Raw genomic sequence first — 16224 nt, forward strand, 5'->3', positions numbered from 1 at the left:
TATTTGCTTGAGGGGTGAATTGGAATTGATAATGCAATTAAAAAACTTTATCACCCAATTACACAAAAAAATGGTGGGTAAAAACCCCAATTTGTGAATTCTTATCTGGAGCTCTGAATACATACGATCAAAGCTTTATGTGGGCGAAATTTACCTGACTGCATCGTATAATGTATATGAATAATAAGGGGACGAAGTCCCCTATTACGGTAAAAAAATCAATAAAAAAAAAAAAAAAAAAAAAAAATCGGGAAAATTTCCCGAAATTTTCATTGTACTAATGAACTCAAAATCGTTAACTTTTTTATTTTCAGACTTTTTTATTTTCCCGCATTTGCGCAGAAATCTACTTCCTTTTTCCGGTCTCGTTTGCATGAGTCTTTTGAGTAAAATATATATTTATCAGTCTAGTAAAATATAGGAAGGAACGCAATACCAATTCCATTTTTAATAATTCCTTGAATGGCTTGATATGAAAAAACGTTACCTGATAGCGTTTCTTTGTTTACATTGAATATGACGTCATAACATAAATAACGTCACAACTAAAATTCCGAACAACAGAACCGAAATCGGAAATGTAAGGGTATTTCCGTTTCTTTTTTCAACAGATTTTGAAGTTAAAATATGTTTGAATTAAAAAAAAATAATTCATACAGACTTCGTCCCCTTTCACAGGTAACGCCTGCCTCATATTAAGTATGAGTTGGTGAAGGTACGAGTTATCCTGTACCCATAAATACACCTTATCGCTATTTGTCCGCCATTACTGGACATCACACAGGTTCCCGTAAAATTTTGACGTCACAATACAAAATATCTGACGCCACAATGGAAAAGTGATTGTTGTATGACGTCAAAAGTTCAAGCGGGACAGATTCTCGGGTCAGCCGGGAATAGCGATAAGGTGTATTATAAACCATCTATGATTCTATGAAATATTGTCTCAATATACACAATATGTAACTTGTATAACCTCCCTTTAACAAGAAAAAATTCCATAGAATCCAACTATGAATTATTGTCTGCTTAACTTACCATTTCAAGTGCGGAAATAGACGCTGGAACGTGCTTAATTTTAACCTTATATTTTGTTCAAATAGCATGAATGCCTTTAAAAAAAGGTTAAAACCAGCTTATTATAAACGTTTGAACTACTCAGAGTTAAATTTGAAATTAGTTTCTGGCTTTTACCCAAATAGGTGGATAATTCAAGAGAAACCTAAATTAATGTCTAGCAACGAAATCACTGCGCGTTTGCTTTGAGAAAAATTATTCGCCCATCTAAAATGTAGAGAAAACTTTTTCTAATCACAAATATTATATTTAAAACATGTAAGGAACCAATATAGAACGAAGACAAAGATTTATAAAAATCTTCCAATCTTTCTTATGAACTATTTACTGTCGTGTCATCATATATTTAAGTAGAAAATTATTATAAACAACATGGCGGTCATCGTGAAAGTCCCAGAAAAAAATTTGTGGTCAGAAATATGCAAAGGTGATACACAGTTTAAGTCAATAGCAAAGTACACAGCACACTCAAATGTATCTTTTAAAATGGTCACTGACTGAAAAATTTGAAAGGATGTTCTAAATTTAGCACAGAGCAGATCGAAATGTCACAGTAATATTACTGAAAAGGTTTATTTCTTTTAAATTGTAAATAAGCCACGTAATAGTCAAAGTTGTGACTGAGTGTGGAAATACGAAGATAGATAGATGGTCAGTTGTCTATATATTCATGTGCCAGTCTGTGGGTTATTTGCATAGTGGTTAAGACAGATGGCTACAATACACCTTATCACTATTTGTCCGCCATTACTGGACATCACAAAGGTTTCTCGTAAAATTTTGACGTCGCTGTAGAAAATAATTAACTGACGCCACAATGAAAAAGTGATTGTTGTATGACGTCGATAGGTAAAGCGGCAAAGATTTCCAAATAGCGATAAGGTCTATGCTGAAGGTCCCAGTTTCGATCCCGACTCAGGGCGCTGGAAATTTCAGTACATTAGTATGGTGATTTTCATCATCCCACACACATCTCAGGTACTCTGGTGGTTCTTTTTCAGTACTTCAGCTCCCTCCACATTAATAACAGACTTCCCTGTGTCCTAACACTCCCATAGTGTTGGGTTGGGGATTCGCCTTGATGGTGGGTTGTACATAAATTAGTGACACAGCTCCGTTAATCCTGATAGGGAGTGTACACAGATACCACTGTACCCTCACAGCTATCGAGGGGAGCTCACAATAACTGAGGTATCTACCAGTACATATGTACCTGTTCAGCTGTTCACAAGTTATGAAATCTGTTCCTAGTCAAACCCTGGATAGTTTACATGAATTGATTACCCCAGTTTACGTTTGTAAGTCCAATTTTTCTAAATGTTGGAAAGTTGAAAATGAAGTTTAAAAAACGCAATATAATTAATAATATTTGATTAAGATATTATAAACTACTTACAAATTCATGTACTTTCCCTTAAATTTCCTATGTCACAATGCTTATGTTATTACATCACAGTAAGAATTGATTCTTTATGACATCATTTACGCCGATTGACTTTGGGTCAACAGATGTCATTCATAATTTAAAAAACAACTCCAGTTTGGCATGTTTGGTGTATAGAAAGTTATGTAGGAATCAAATTTACTGACACGAAGATTCACTCTTTGTTCGATTGTTTTTTTAATAGACAAGAACAGATAAATCACCTCCTTTTGTAGAGATACAACACGTCAGGACAAACAATGTTGTTTTAGAAATTAATCTCTATATTTCTATTGGAGATAGATCATAGATTTTACATCCCCAATTCTGTAATGCTAATTTTGCTAAGAATTACGCATAGATTGTGTTCAAACCATGCAAAAAATTTAAGCAAAGTCAGATAATTTTGTTAAATATTTTACAGCAAAAATACTTGATAAATAATGGAAATACAACACTATAACACTATTTTTCTTCAGGTGTCCAACTAGATGAATAAGCTATTATAATTCAATATATATAGGAGTGTGGAGATTTAACAGTATAGGTTTGGCTTAAACTTGTAAAATGTAGAAATCTTGTATTATAGTTGTATATGGAGATAGACCATTGTAACTGTGTGGTCAAATGAATATATAGATATCTCCTTTTTTTATCAAAGGAACACTAGAAGACTTACACAAAATTTTTTAAAGATTAACACATGTTAGGATTTTACCTTTAACAAAAAAAAACACGTGTGTCAAAAGTGTTACCCTAATCCTAAAAAATATTATATTTTGATATGAAATCTTTATACATTTGTACATGAATTTAATATTCAAATAAATGTCTCCAGAATGAAAATTATATATTTGAATATGCAAAACACAGATTTTTATTATCAAACTTTGCTATTTATTATTCATAAAATTCATCAATATTTATGAACTACAAGCCAAATATATATATATATACCGGTATAAAATTTTCATCCCTTGTAAATATTTTTTTGATTGGGCTGAATGTAGATGAAAGTGAAGGCAGTGGCGGATCCAGAAATTTTCATAAGAGGGGGTCCACTGACTGCCTAAGAGGGGGCCCGCTCCAGTCATGCTTCAGTGATTCCCCATATAATCAGCCAATTTTTCCCACAAAAGGGGGGGCCGGGCCCCCCCCCCTAAATCCGCCTCTGGAAGGCACAATAACAAGGGTTTTAAAAAAATTCAACAAGTTTGGATTCACTAGTATATTGATTTTCTTACACTTATTAGGACTTTGGCCTCTATTGTTTCATTTGTCTTACGGGGTGGCCTGTAACAGAAGAGTACATGTTATTTTTTTTTGTAGATAAAAATCATTGCTTTACCAACTGAGCTAGCATTTTTGCGCTGGTCCAAAGTCAGGAACCTCTGGCCTTTGTTAGTCTTGTATGTTTTTTTTTATTTTAGTTCATTTATGTTTCGGAGTTTTAAGTGTGACGTCCATTTTCTCTGATCTAGTACACATTTTTGTTTAGGAGCCAGCTAAAGTCGCCTCCAGGTGCAGGATTTTCTCGCTTTGTTGAAGACCCATTGGTGGCCTTGGGCTGTTTTCTTCTCTTTGGTCGGGTTGTCTCTAACACATTCCCCGTTTCCTTTCTCATTTCTAAGTACAAAAGTACTTACATGTAGTATAACTTAAATATTTTTGAGGTCATAAAGGTATATTCTTTTTCAAAAGGCTATTGTTATAACTTAACTAATTTTAATTTATTTAATTATACAGATTTTGATTCAAAACGCCCACCATTTCGAGATGATGATGAACAGTCCGTAAGAACAGAATATATTGATTTTGATCCTTCCAAACACACACCTGTCTTCTATGGGAAGATGCATGAAAAAGTTTTGGCTGATGCCGACCCTATCATGGACATAGATCCTGCTACTGCTCATCCAGCTTGTGCAGGATTTGCATTTACAGATAAACCTCCAGCTTCTCCTCCCCCTCCTCCTCCTGATGCACCAAATAAGGATAAATGTAAGTACTTATTAATATGGTGTGTCTGTGTAAATTTTATTTAATTTTACATGTATGTTTTATGACCAAAAGAAAATGCTGGATATACTTCAGTGGAATGACACAAAGAACCAAAAGATCTCTAGAGGTCAACATGCAACAAAAGACAGATGAAGTGTATGAATATGTCTCAGTCAATTTAGGAGAGTGGTTTAGATTAACTGGATTTGTTGAGTTGTTTGTAGTCATTGTTCGTCAAGTTGCAGGTTGATGAAAATATTTCAAATATAATAGTAGGTTTGTTTTTAAACTGAAGGAGTGGGTACGCTAGGTAACCACTTAAATCTTAAAATTATCTTTCTTATATGCACATAGATTATTAACAGTGAAATACCGCAAAAATCTCATATCATCTCATTTCAAAGATCAGTTACTATATCAAGCCATCAAACATTACAGTAAAATCATGCTGAAGTTGGAATAATGTTGTCTTTGAAATTTGAATAGAAAATTTAAATATTCTTATTATAAATATATTAATTATACTATAATGTTTAACAATTGACAAAATATTAAAATCTGTTTCTTGAAAAATATTTGTGTTTTTTCTTCAACTTAAGTAGGGTGAATTCATACCGGTAAGTCCCAAACCACTACTACTGGACCTGACATATTTTTGTTGAATTACAGGTAGTCCTCGTGAATATTTGGAACATTATGTATTTCCATGGTTATTACCTGCCTTAGAAGATATGCTAAGACAAGCCAAAAAAGAAAAATGTCTTGAGGTTTGTATTTTATACATAATGAATAGATTGTGGCTAATCTGATAGTTATTAGTTTTAAATTGTACATATTTTTTTATATATTAGTCCCTGAAAAACAATAAAAGTGTGTTTGTATTAATTCTGTCAGCATACACATTGCCATTCTGGATACAGTATTTAAGAGAAATTATTCTGTCATCCAAGACCCAGAGGAGTATAGATTTAAATAGATAAAATTTGTATAAGTACAATTTTTGTCTTGCTTGTGGTCAGACTTACAAAAATGTATGTATATTACATCTGTTGACAGCTACTGCATCGACCACTCCAGATACCATGGACTTGTATCTCTGTGTTCCTATAAAGATTACTAATTTAATGGATCCTGTCACCCAATTATTGTTACTTAAATTAACCTCATTTTTATGCCCCACCTACGATAGTAGAGGGGCATTATGTTTTTCGGTCTGTGCTTCCGTTTGTTAGTCCCTCTGTCCCGCTTCAGGTTAAAGTTTTTGGTCAAGGTAGTTTTTGATTAAGTTGAAGTCCAATCAACTTGAAACTTAGTACACATGTTCCCTATGATATAATCTTTCTAATTTAAATGCCAAATTAGAGTTTTGACCCCAATTTCACAGTCCACTGAACATAGAAAATGATAGTGTGAGTGGGGCATCCATGTACTATGGAGACATTCTTGTTTATTCTGCAGTTGTTAGGTTATGTTTTCAGTATTAAGTTTTTTAATTTGCTGTTGTGCAAGACATGTCAACAGTATGTAGATAAAAAAATATGTAAGGCATAAGACAGTGAGACATCATCTATACAACACTACAAAACACACGACCTCTGGTGGACATGTTGGAAACTTTTCATTATACCGTCATTTTCGCAGTTCAGTTAGTAATTTGAATACTTTATTTGACCTACACTTATTTTGTCCTGTGTACATGCATGTCTGGAATGATTTGACCTTGTTATAATGGTACATTGATTCACATCAAGTTTTCCTGATTAGGTTAGTTTTGGAGTCTTAGTTATTATAAGTAACAGTCAACTATATTTAGAGACATTGTACATCAGGTACACAGTTCCATCTGACAGGGATTGCCATACCATAAATCTCATTTTTATGGTACACCATACTTCAAGTATAAAAGGTTTTAACTTTATCAGTTTTTTGTCGAGCCTGCGACTTTTGTCGCAGAAAGCTCGACATAGGGATAGTGATCCAGCTCGACATAGGGATAGTGATCCTGCGGCGGCGGCGGCGTTAGCTAACTTCTTAAAAGCTTTATATTTTAGAAGGTGGAAGACCTGAATGCTTCATACTTTGTAAATAGATGCCTCATGTTAGGAAGTTTCCGTCAGTCACACGTCCAATGTCCTTGACCTCATTTTCATGGTTCAGCGACTACTTGAAAAAAAAGTTCAGATTTTTTGGAATGTTAAATTCTCTCTTATTATAAGTAATAGGATAACTATATTTGGTATGTGCGTACCTTGCAAGGTCCTCATGCCCGTCAGATAGTTTTCACTTGACCTCGACCTTATTTCATGGATCAGTGAACAAGGTTAAGTTTTCGTGGTCAAGTCCATATCTGAGATACTATAAGCAATAGGTCTACTATATTTGGTGTATGTAATGATAGTAAGGGGTACATGTCCAACTGGCAGGTGTCATCTGACCTTGACCTCATTTTCATGGTTCAGTGGTCATAGTTTAGTTTTTGTGTTTTGGTCTGTTTTTCTTATACTGTATGCAATAGGTCAACTGTATTTGGTGTATGGAAATATTGTACGATGTTCATGTCAGTCTGGCAAGTTTTATTTGACCTTGACCTCATTTTCACGGTTCATTGCTCAATGTTAAGTTTTTGTGTTTTGGTTTGTTTTTCTAGTACTGTATGCAGTAGGTCAACTATATTTGGTGTATGGAAATATTTTACGATGTACATGTCAGTCTGGCATGTTTTATTTGACCTTGACCTCATTTTCATGGTTCATTGCTTAATGTTAAGTTTTTGTGTTTTGGTCTGTTTTCCTAATACTGTATGCAGTAGGTCAACTATATTTGGTGTATGGAAATATTTAATGATGTACATGTCAGTCTGGCAGGTTTTATTTGACCTTGACCTCATTTTCATGGTTCATTGCTTATGTTACGTTTTTGTGTTTTGGTCTGTTTTTCTTACACTTTAAGCAATAGGTCAACTATATTTGGTGTATGGAATGATTGTAAGGTGTACATGTCTAGCTGGCAGGTGTCATTAGATCTTGACCTCATTTTCATGGTTCAGTGGTCAAAGTTAAGATTTTGGGTTTTGGTCTTTTTTTCTAATACTATATGCAATAGGTCAACTATATTTGGTGTATGGAAATATTATGATCTTTATGTCAGTCGCGCAGTTTTTATTTGACCTTGACCTCATTTTCACAGTTCATTGCTCAGTGTTAAGTTTTTGTGTGTTGGTCTGTTTTTCTTAAACTATAAGCAGTAGGTCAACTATATTTGTTGTATGGAAGAATTGTTAGCTGTACATGCCTGCCTGGCACGGTTCATCTGACCTTGACCTCATTTCCATGGTTCATTGGTCAATGTTTATTTTTCTTGGTTAATGTTAAGTTTATGTGACAGTTGTAAGAAAGCTTTATATTTAGGACTATCAACATAATATCAATGATTAGTAAAGAAGGCGAGACATTTCAGCGTGTGCACTCTTGTTAATATTCTTTTAAAGTCAGATTTCATATTCTATAAATTGGAATACAATATGAATACTCCCCCTTGTAATTCTAATACTTGAAGTATGACCTTGATCTCATAGATATTTAACATATATGATTCTGTGGTAATCCGTTGCACACAAAAAGACATTTCTATGTGTCCATTCTTATTTGTAGAAAAAAAATGGTGTTGATTATAGTATTTCAATGCATTGTTTATTTTATTTTTTCAGAGAAAAAGAACAAAATTCAATGCATTAGATTATCTCACAGAAACATTATATAAGTAAGTATTATATAGTAGATACTTGGATATTTTCACACACACACATTAATATTACAGAGCATTTAATAAACTTGTTGTGAAAGCCCTCACTTATTGGAGAAATTTGTGCAAATCATTTTTATGTCAAATTTTATTAAGTTTATGTAAAAGTTATTAAAGTTGTAAGACCTTCAGTCATAAACATTAAGTAAAGATGCAAGTTGACTTTTAAAATGTTCTGTAACAGTTAAATGATTTAATTTGGGTTTAAAGCCATCATTGGAATGGAGAAAAATCACAGATTATCTGAGTTTTCTGAAAACCCAGTTATTAAATTGATGAAGTACAGCAGGCAGCTGCCAGCAGTTTCCTTGCAATTACTAATCAATCATTCAACCAATGCATTTCAAATTTGAATATGTTGATAAAAATGACAGAATAGAGGTAAATTAGATATTGACGAATTTCACTTTTACGGTTCAAGAGTTATATTGTCCTTGATATATTGGAAAAGGGCACTTTATGTTGTTTCCGTTCAATAACTTATTAACCCTTCTACAATAGTTTTCAAATTATATTATTGTGTTACTGAGGACAAAATGGTTTAGTTTGATATTGACAATTTATCTTTTTGCCATTCAGGAGGTATGGTCCTTGATAATGCTAGATTGGAAAATATGCATAGAATGGGGCAGGTAAAAAAAAGCCTGAAAGCACCATTCAAAGTACCGTACAGAAAATCAAGTTAGCTGTAAATTTTATAGCTTCTTCGTTGTTATTTAGTTTCTTCATTATTTTTTCTTGTAGAAAGAATCCTTTACACAAAGACAGAGAAAATGTAACATTAGAAGAAATCCCATTTGTCAAGGAATGGTTGAAGGATCAGTAAGTTCTTAGTACTGAAACGAAATATTGTACAGTTGCCGTGCTAGCACATAGATGTGCATATAATTTTTTTTGTGAAAATTGTAGAATAATTGTGATTAAAACTAGCTATTTAAAATGACAAATAGGATTTCACTGAAAATTTAGATTAAAGAGTATAATATGCTATTTCAAATTGCATCCTGATGTCAATGATATTATCTGTTGGTTTTTTAAATTTAAATTTTTTGATGTGCTGGTCCCTAAAAACATTTACTGGTAGTCACACTGGCAGAAATAAAATGTAAAATGTTTGTATTTTTAGTCCTAGACCACCATTACCATTGTCCCTGATCTGGACAGAGGACGAGGCAACACAAATTATACAGAATTACTGGAGAGGTTTCCTGGTATGTAGTTATATATGTTTAATAGAATACATGTAATAGTAATTCATATAAGGAAGAAGGCTTCAACCATCTTGTTGGTTTTGGTTACTCAGGTTTATAGTCTATTATTATACTCACTCAAACAAAGTGTTTGGTTGTATATAGAATCACACTGTCTGTCTGTCCATGTGTCTTGTAAGCACAACTACTATCATTCTTGATTGAAAATGATGAAGCTTTACACAGTTGTAGAATGTGCATACAGGAGTATTATCCTGGAACAATATGTTAAAGGGGAGATAATCGAAATTGGGGGTAGGGGCATGCTTTTGTATAATGCTTTTGTGAGTTCACTCACAGTTCTAAAGTCTTCCAAAAACAGATATATATTTAATAGAATCTTTTGATTGAGGTTAATACTTAATATTCAAAACAGCAGTAATAAAGATTAAAAAAAAGTCATACTAAAATCTGTTTAACATTTGGAATGTTGTTGTATGATGATTATTTTACTTATGCAGTTTGTATTTCATTCTGATTTATTAATATTGGTACATGTATTGGAATTCAATATTTTTCATGAAAAATAAATTTGTTTATAAATTGGTCAAGTTTTTAGTACTTTGTTGATCATAGTTGTATAATATTTAGTATAAATCCAGATTATGTTTTATTCCGCATTGAAAAAATGATGGCAGATGTTTGCAGTTATGTACTGGGAATGGAGAAATTCATGTAAAATCTACATATAATAATTTTTTACCCTTACCTCATGACAAAAGGTCTAGTAGTTTTTCCTTTGTCATTACATAATGGTGTAAAAATGTGTTTATGATGTGTATTTTCATTTGATAAATACATTGTAGAATTTTTCAGTAATAGTATTTTCTCATCTGTCCAACGTTCACTAAGAACAGCTGTCATTGGGATATTGTACTTACCTTGTACAGTTTGTTTTATTAATGTTTTAGTTAATAAGTTTGAAAGAAAAGACATCAATAAATTGTCCTTCATCATGGATTAAGTCATAACTATGGTGGGGGTCTAAAATTTGTCTTTCAGGTAAAACAATTTCAAGTTATACTTCAACAAAACTGAAATCTAAAGTTTGCAGAACTATATTCATGCATACAGTGGGGTATCATCTTTTGATATTTGTTTTTGGTGAATTGTATCTACAGGTTCAGACTTTAATTTTTTTAAATTATAGGTACGAAAAGATCCTGAAGTTCAGGAATTACGACAGTGGCAGAGAGAATGGCGGGAGGAAACTGGTGGTATACAGGATAAAGTTAGCCAATTTTGGGATAAGAAAATGCCAGGATGGGACACACCAACACCTAATGCATCTGAAGACCAATTAAATAAAGAAGAAGACAATGCTCCTATAACTGTTAAATCTCCTTCACAACAGACATAAATTATTGTTAGATGTTATAAATGACTGTGATCTTTGTATATAATATATTTATTATCAGTTTTTATGTTACTCTTTTTTTCAAAACCCTTCAATCAGTAGTTGAAAACAGGACAAAACAATGAAAGCTGTTAGTTGTCTTAATGAAATAACTTGATATATTACTGATGTTTAGATCAAGTTTCAGTGCATGGAAGATGTCTGAGATGTTGATAAGATTTTGATTGCAAATTTGACATGTCAAACTTTAATTTATTATTTCAAAAAATGCATTCATTCCTTTAATATTCCAATAATATTATATTCAATAGAATTTACTCAGCATAAGTAAAAATAGTTCTTAAATTGACTTTGATTATCATCAATAACCATTCCATAGATTTTGTCTCTCCTGCCATGAATGGCACATAGTGGAAGACAGGGATGCTAACCAGGTGGACTGCAGCATTTCCTCTTCATATTCAGTTTCACATTTGAGAAGGTAGAAGAGCTGGATAATATATATATATGGTATACAGATGCCTTATGGTAGGATGTTTTAGTGTGGCATATGTCCTTTGCTTCATTTTCATGGTTCAATGGCCACTTAAACTAGAGGCTCTAAAGAGCCTATGTCCCTCACCTGGATCTATATGTATGATCATGTATATATTCAACAAGACTAATACCAGGTCTGGATCTGGGTTGCTGTAATCGATTGATTGAGGTAACATCTATACTGAAACAAATATGATCCTTCCCTTTTATTAAAGCCAAAAAAATGTGACGTCAATTATCCTTGTGAATGAGTGTTGTAAAATTTCCGAACATCTGCAAACAGGAAGTGGCTGCATGGCAGATGTAAAAATTTAATTTTCTTTACAACTGAACATAATCAAGCTGCAAACAAATAATAGAGTTATTCCGTTCAGTACAAGCCAAGAAAAGTTTGACAAAAACTTTCCATGTACAATGAGTGCTGTAAAATTTCACAAACTATTGGCAAACAGGAAGTGGCTGGATGGTGGATGTTAAAATAAATTTTTGGCTACAACTCAACATTATGAAGCTGTAGACCAAATACAAAATCATTCCCATCAAAGGAGCAAAGAAAAGTTTGATAAAAATTTTCCTTGTACAATGAGTGTTGTGAAATTTCAAACTAATGGCAAACAGGAAGTGCATGCACAGCTGATGTAAAAATTGCTTACTTTCTAAAACTCAACATTACCAAGGTGCAGATCAAATATTAAACCATTTCCCTTTAAAGAAGCAAAAAAAAGTTTGACGAAAATTTTCCTTGTACAATGAGTGTTGTAAGATCCATAGGATCTGCAAACAGGAAGTAGCTGCACTGTGGATGTTAAATTGCTTACTCACTTCATCTCAACATTAACAAGCTGTGGACCAAAGATTAAATCATTCCCTTTCATAGAAGACAAGAAAATTTTGACCAAAGTTCCAACCAAAGGTCTAACTGAAGGTCGGCAGACAGACGGAGGGACATAGTCAGGTGGTTACTAGACCTGCTTTTGCCTTTCGGCAATGCTTTAAAAAAAAAATGGCCACTCTCAAACATTATAGACTAGAATATGATTCATTATCAAAATTTCTTTTTTTGTTGAATTTGTATTGCTGATCAATTATACTGTTTACAATTTCTCTCTATCTTTTTTAGATGTTGCCTTAAATGCAAAAACTGGATAAAAATCATCAGTTAAGGGTAATAATTCTGTAAGAAGTTGTCCAATGGTTTGGTTATTTTGGCATTTTTGTATATATTGTATAACTATAATTTTTTATAATTTTGTATCTTTTATAGATTTTTAGAATATTGGCAAAATAATAAAAATTAGGAAAAAATTGTCATTTAAGGTCAATAACTTTTATAGGGAGTCATTCAATTATATAGTTTTGATGTAAGTCTTGTATTGCCGATCACCTTTGCTGTTTCTATAAAACTTGTCAAGATATTGGCTAAATCACAATAAAAAGAAACAAAAGATACCAAGGGGACACTAAAAAATTAGTCAAAAATCATCATTTTAGGACAACAGCTCATTAATGTGTCATCCATTTGTTTTGGTCATATTGTATGCCTGATAATTTTTGCTGATCACAGTTTCTACCTATCTGTTATACTTTTTAGGATAATTAACAAAAAACAAGAAAATTTGTCAAAATTCTAATTTAATGGCCATTACTCTAAGGAGTCATATAGGCATTTTTGTAAATTTTTATTGTTGATCATTTTTGCTGTTTACAACTGTTTCTACCTATCTACTTTAGTTTTGTGATTATGGACAAAAACACAAAAATTAGTACAAATTTTAATTTCAGGGCAATAACTCCTAAAAAGATTCTTCAAATGATTTTGGTCATATTGGCTTTTTGTAGATCTATTGCTTATTATGTTTGCTGTTAACAGTTTCTAATGATCTATTATAATTTTTTAGATAATAGACAAAAACAAGACAATTTGTCAAAATTAAACATTTGAGTTATAGTCCTCCAATGGTTTCAGATATATTGGCATGTTTGTATATCTTCTATTGTTGATTATTTTGCTGTTTACAGTTTCTACCTTATTATAGTTCTTGAGATAATAGACTTAAAAATTAGTCAAATATCTTCACTTAAGGGTATAATAACTCTTCAAAGGAGTCATTTGATAATTTTAGGGAAAATAGGAAGTAGCACTTTCTGGGCATTTCTCTATCTATTACAGTTTTCAAGATATTAGACAATGTAATTTATCAATATGATCTATTTTTAGCTATGGCAGATATATTTGTAGATTGACTGGAATAAAAACACAAAATTTGTTTTGATATCCAAAGTATGATACACCCCAAGTTTGGTTGAAATTAGTTCAGTATTCTTAAAGGAGAACAGTGGTGGATCCAAAGGGGGTTCTGGGAGTTGGAACCCCCCCCTTTTTAGCTCACCGGGGCCCAAAGGGCCCCATGTGAGCTTATGTCATCACTTGGCGTCCGTCGTAAACTATTTCAAGAATCTTCTCCTCTGAAACTACTGGGCCAAATACCTTCAAACTTTAACTGAATGTTCCTTAGTGTATCTAGTTTATAAATTGTAACCAAAGTTTTGATCCATCAACAAACATGGCCGCCATGGCTAAAAATAGAACATAGGGGTCAAATGCTGTTTTTGGCTTATATCTCAAAAACTAAAGCATTTAGAGCAAATCTGACATGGGGATATAACTGTTCAATAGGTAAAGATCTATCAGCCCTGAAATTTTCAGATGAATCGAACAAGCCATTGTTTGGTTGCTGCCACTATATTGGTAATTTTAAGGAAATTTTGCAGTTTTTGGTTATTATCTTGAATATTATTGAAGATAAAGATAAACTGTAAACAGCAAAAATGTTCAGCAAAGTAAGATCTACAAAAAAGTTTAATATGACCAAAATTTTCAATTGACCCCTTAAGGAGTTATTGCCCTTCAAGGACAATTTTACACAATTTGTTCATCATGTTTGCTAACATTAAAAAGTATTCTCCTCTGAAACTACTTTGCCTCATACTTCTAAACTTTAACTGAATGTTCCTTAGGGTAACTGGTTTATAAATTGTATCCAAAGTTTTGATCCATTAACAAACATGGCCACCATGGCTAAAAATAGAACATAGGGGTCAAATGCAGTTTTTGGCTTTTATCTCAAAAACTATAGCAGTACGAGCAAAAGTGACATGGAGTTAAAGTGATAAATAAGTCAAGATCTATTTGCTATGAAATTTTCAGACCAATTGGACCACCCATTGTAGGGTTACTGTTCGAAATATTATTTTTTTATGAAATTTTACTGTTTTTGGTTATCTTTATTATTACAATAGATAGAGAGAAAGTGTAAATAGCAATAAATGTTCAGCTTAGTAAGATCTACAAATAAGTCAACATGATCAAAATAGTCAATTGACCCCTTGAGGAGTTATTGCCCTTAAAATGTTTTTTTTTTTTACATTTTTTGTGAAAGTCCAAATACTTTTTCAAAAATCTTCTTCTCTGAAACTACTTTGCCAAATACTTAAAAACTTTAATTGAATGTTCCTTAGGGTATGTAGTTTATAGATTGTATTCGGGGATTTGATCCATTCAAAAACATGGTGGCAGTTTCTAAAAATAGAACATAGGGGTCAAATGAAGTTTTTGGCTTTCATCTCAAAAACTAAAGCAGTATTAGAGCAAAACTGACATAGGTGAAAGTGTTAAACAGGTTTAGATCTACCTGTCAAGTAATCTTCAGACCAATAGGACAACGTATTGTTGGGTTACTGTCCAGAAATAGTTAATTTTTAGGATATTTTACAGTTTTGGGTTATGTATTATCTTTAATATTATTATAGAAAGAGAGAAAGTGTAAATGACAAAATTGTTCAGCAAAGTAAGATCTACAAATGAGTCAAATGCCTGAAACTGAAATTACAGCCAGGTGAGCAATATCAGGCTCTCATGAGCCTCTTGTTTTTTTGACGATCTATGCTTTTGAATGGGGACATATTGTTGGACCCTTTAAGTCTTTGAATATTTTAATTTCCATTTCCCGTATACTCACCAAATCCACAGAAATTTAGTGTTCAACGAATGATAATGAATCTTCAGTAGTCAAAAAGCATCTTTAAGGGCAACAATTTTTTAGAGATAAATGGTTAAGTGTTTGAGCTTCAATGTGACTTTGAGATGAAGAACAGCTATTAAAGCGCTGCTCCTTTGCTTTTTGTGTGTTTTTTGCTGTGCATGTACTGATTTTGTGTCATGGATGGATTCCCAATATCCTTTGCTTTTCTAAGATTCATATTTGCTTAATCTGTTTATCATATCCCAAAATCAACCATATAGAATTTTGTACTTTTACAAAGAATATCCCAATCATGAGAAAGGAGGAGGTATGATGAGAGCAGTTATCTGGCCCTTGAAGTTGCAAAAATAGTAAAAACATTCAAGCCTTTCTGTCTGTCATATATCCATTGTCCTTGACCTCATTTTCATGGTTCAGTGACTACTCGATAAAGAATTTTCATTTTTTTTGTCCTGTGAAATACTAATCACAGTAATAGGATAACTATACAAAGGTCTACATGTCTGTCAGACAGGGTTAATCTGACCTTGACCTCATTTCATGGAGTTAAGTTTTCCATATCTCAAATACTATAAGCAATAGCGAAACTATATTTAGTGTATGGCATGATTGTTTTCATTTGACCTTGACCTCAATTTCATGGTTCATTGGACAATGTTTAGTTTTTGTGGTTTGGTCTATTTCTCAAATACTGTAAGTAATAAGGCAACTGTATTTGGTGTATGCATTGATTGC

The 16224-nt window shown here is 32.6% G+C and overlaps 1 protein-coding gene across 1 annotated transcript; it reads left to right on the plus strand.

The window, feature by feature from the left end:
- The first annotated feature begins 1432 nt into the window (after window positions 1-1432).
- On the plus strand, window positions 1433-10976 carry LOC127708055 (IQ domain-containing protein K-like). Its single transcript, XM_052212850.1, has 7 exons — window positions 1433-1504; window positions 4247-4501; window positions 5171-5268; window positions 8208-8260; window positions 9047-9124; window positions 9429-9513; window positions 10703-10976. The coding sequence occupies exons 1-7, from the start codon at window positions 1450-1452 to the stop codon at window positions 10910-10912; spliced, it is 834 nt and encodes a 277-aa protein (XP_052068810.1). The 5' UTR covers window positions 1433-1449; the 3' UTR covers window positions 10913-10976.
- Window positions 10977-16224: the final 5248 nt, after the last annotated feature.

Source organism: Mytilus californianus, unplaced genomic scaffold, assembly GCF_021869535.1.
Source record: "Mytilus californianus isolate M0D057914Y unplaced genomic scaffold, xbMytCali1.0.p SCAF_7, whole genome shotgun sequence".
Classification (NCBI taxonomy): Eukaryota; Metazoa; Mollusca; class Bivalvia; order Mytilida; family Mytilidae; genus Mytilus; species Mytilus californianus.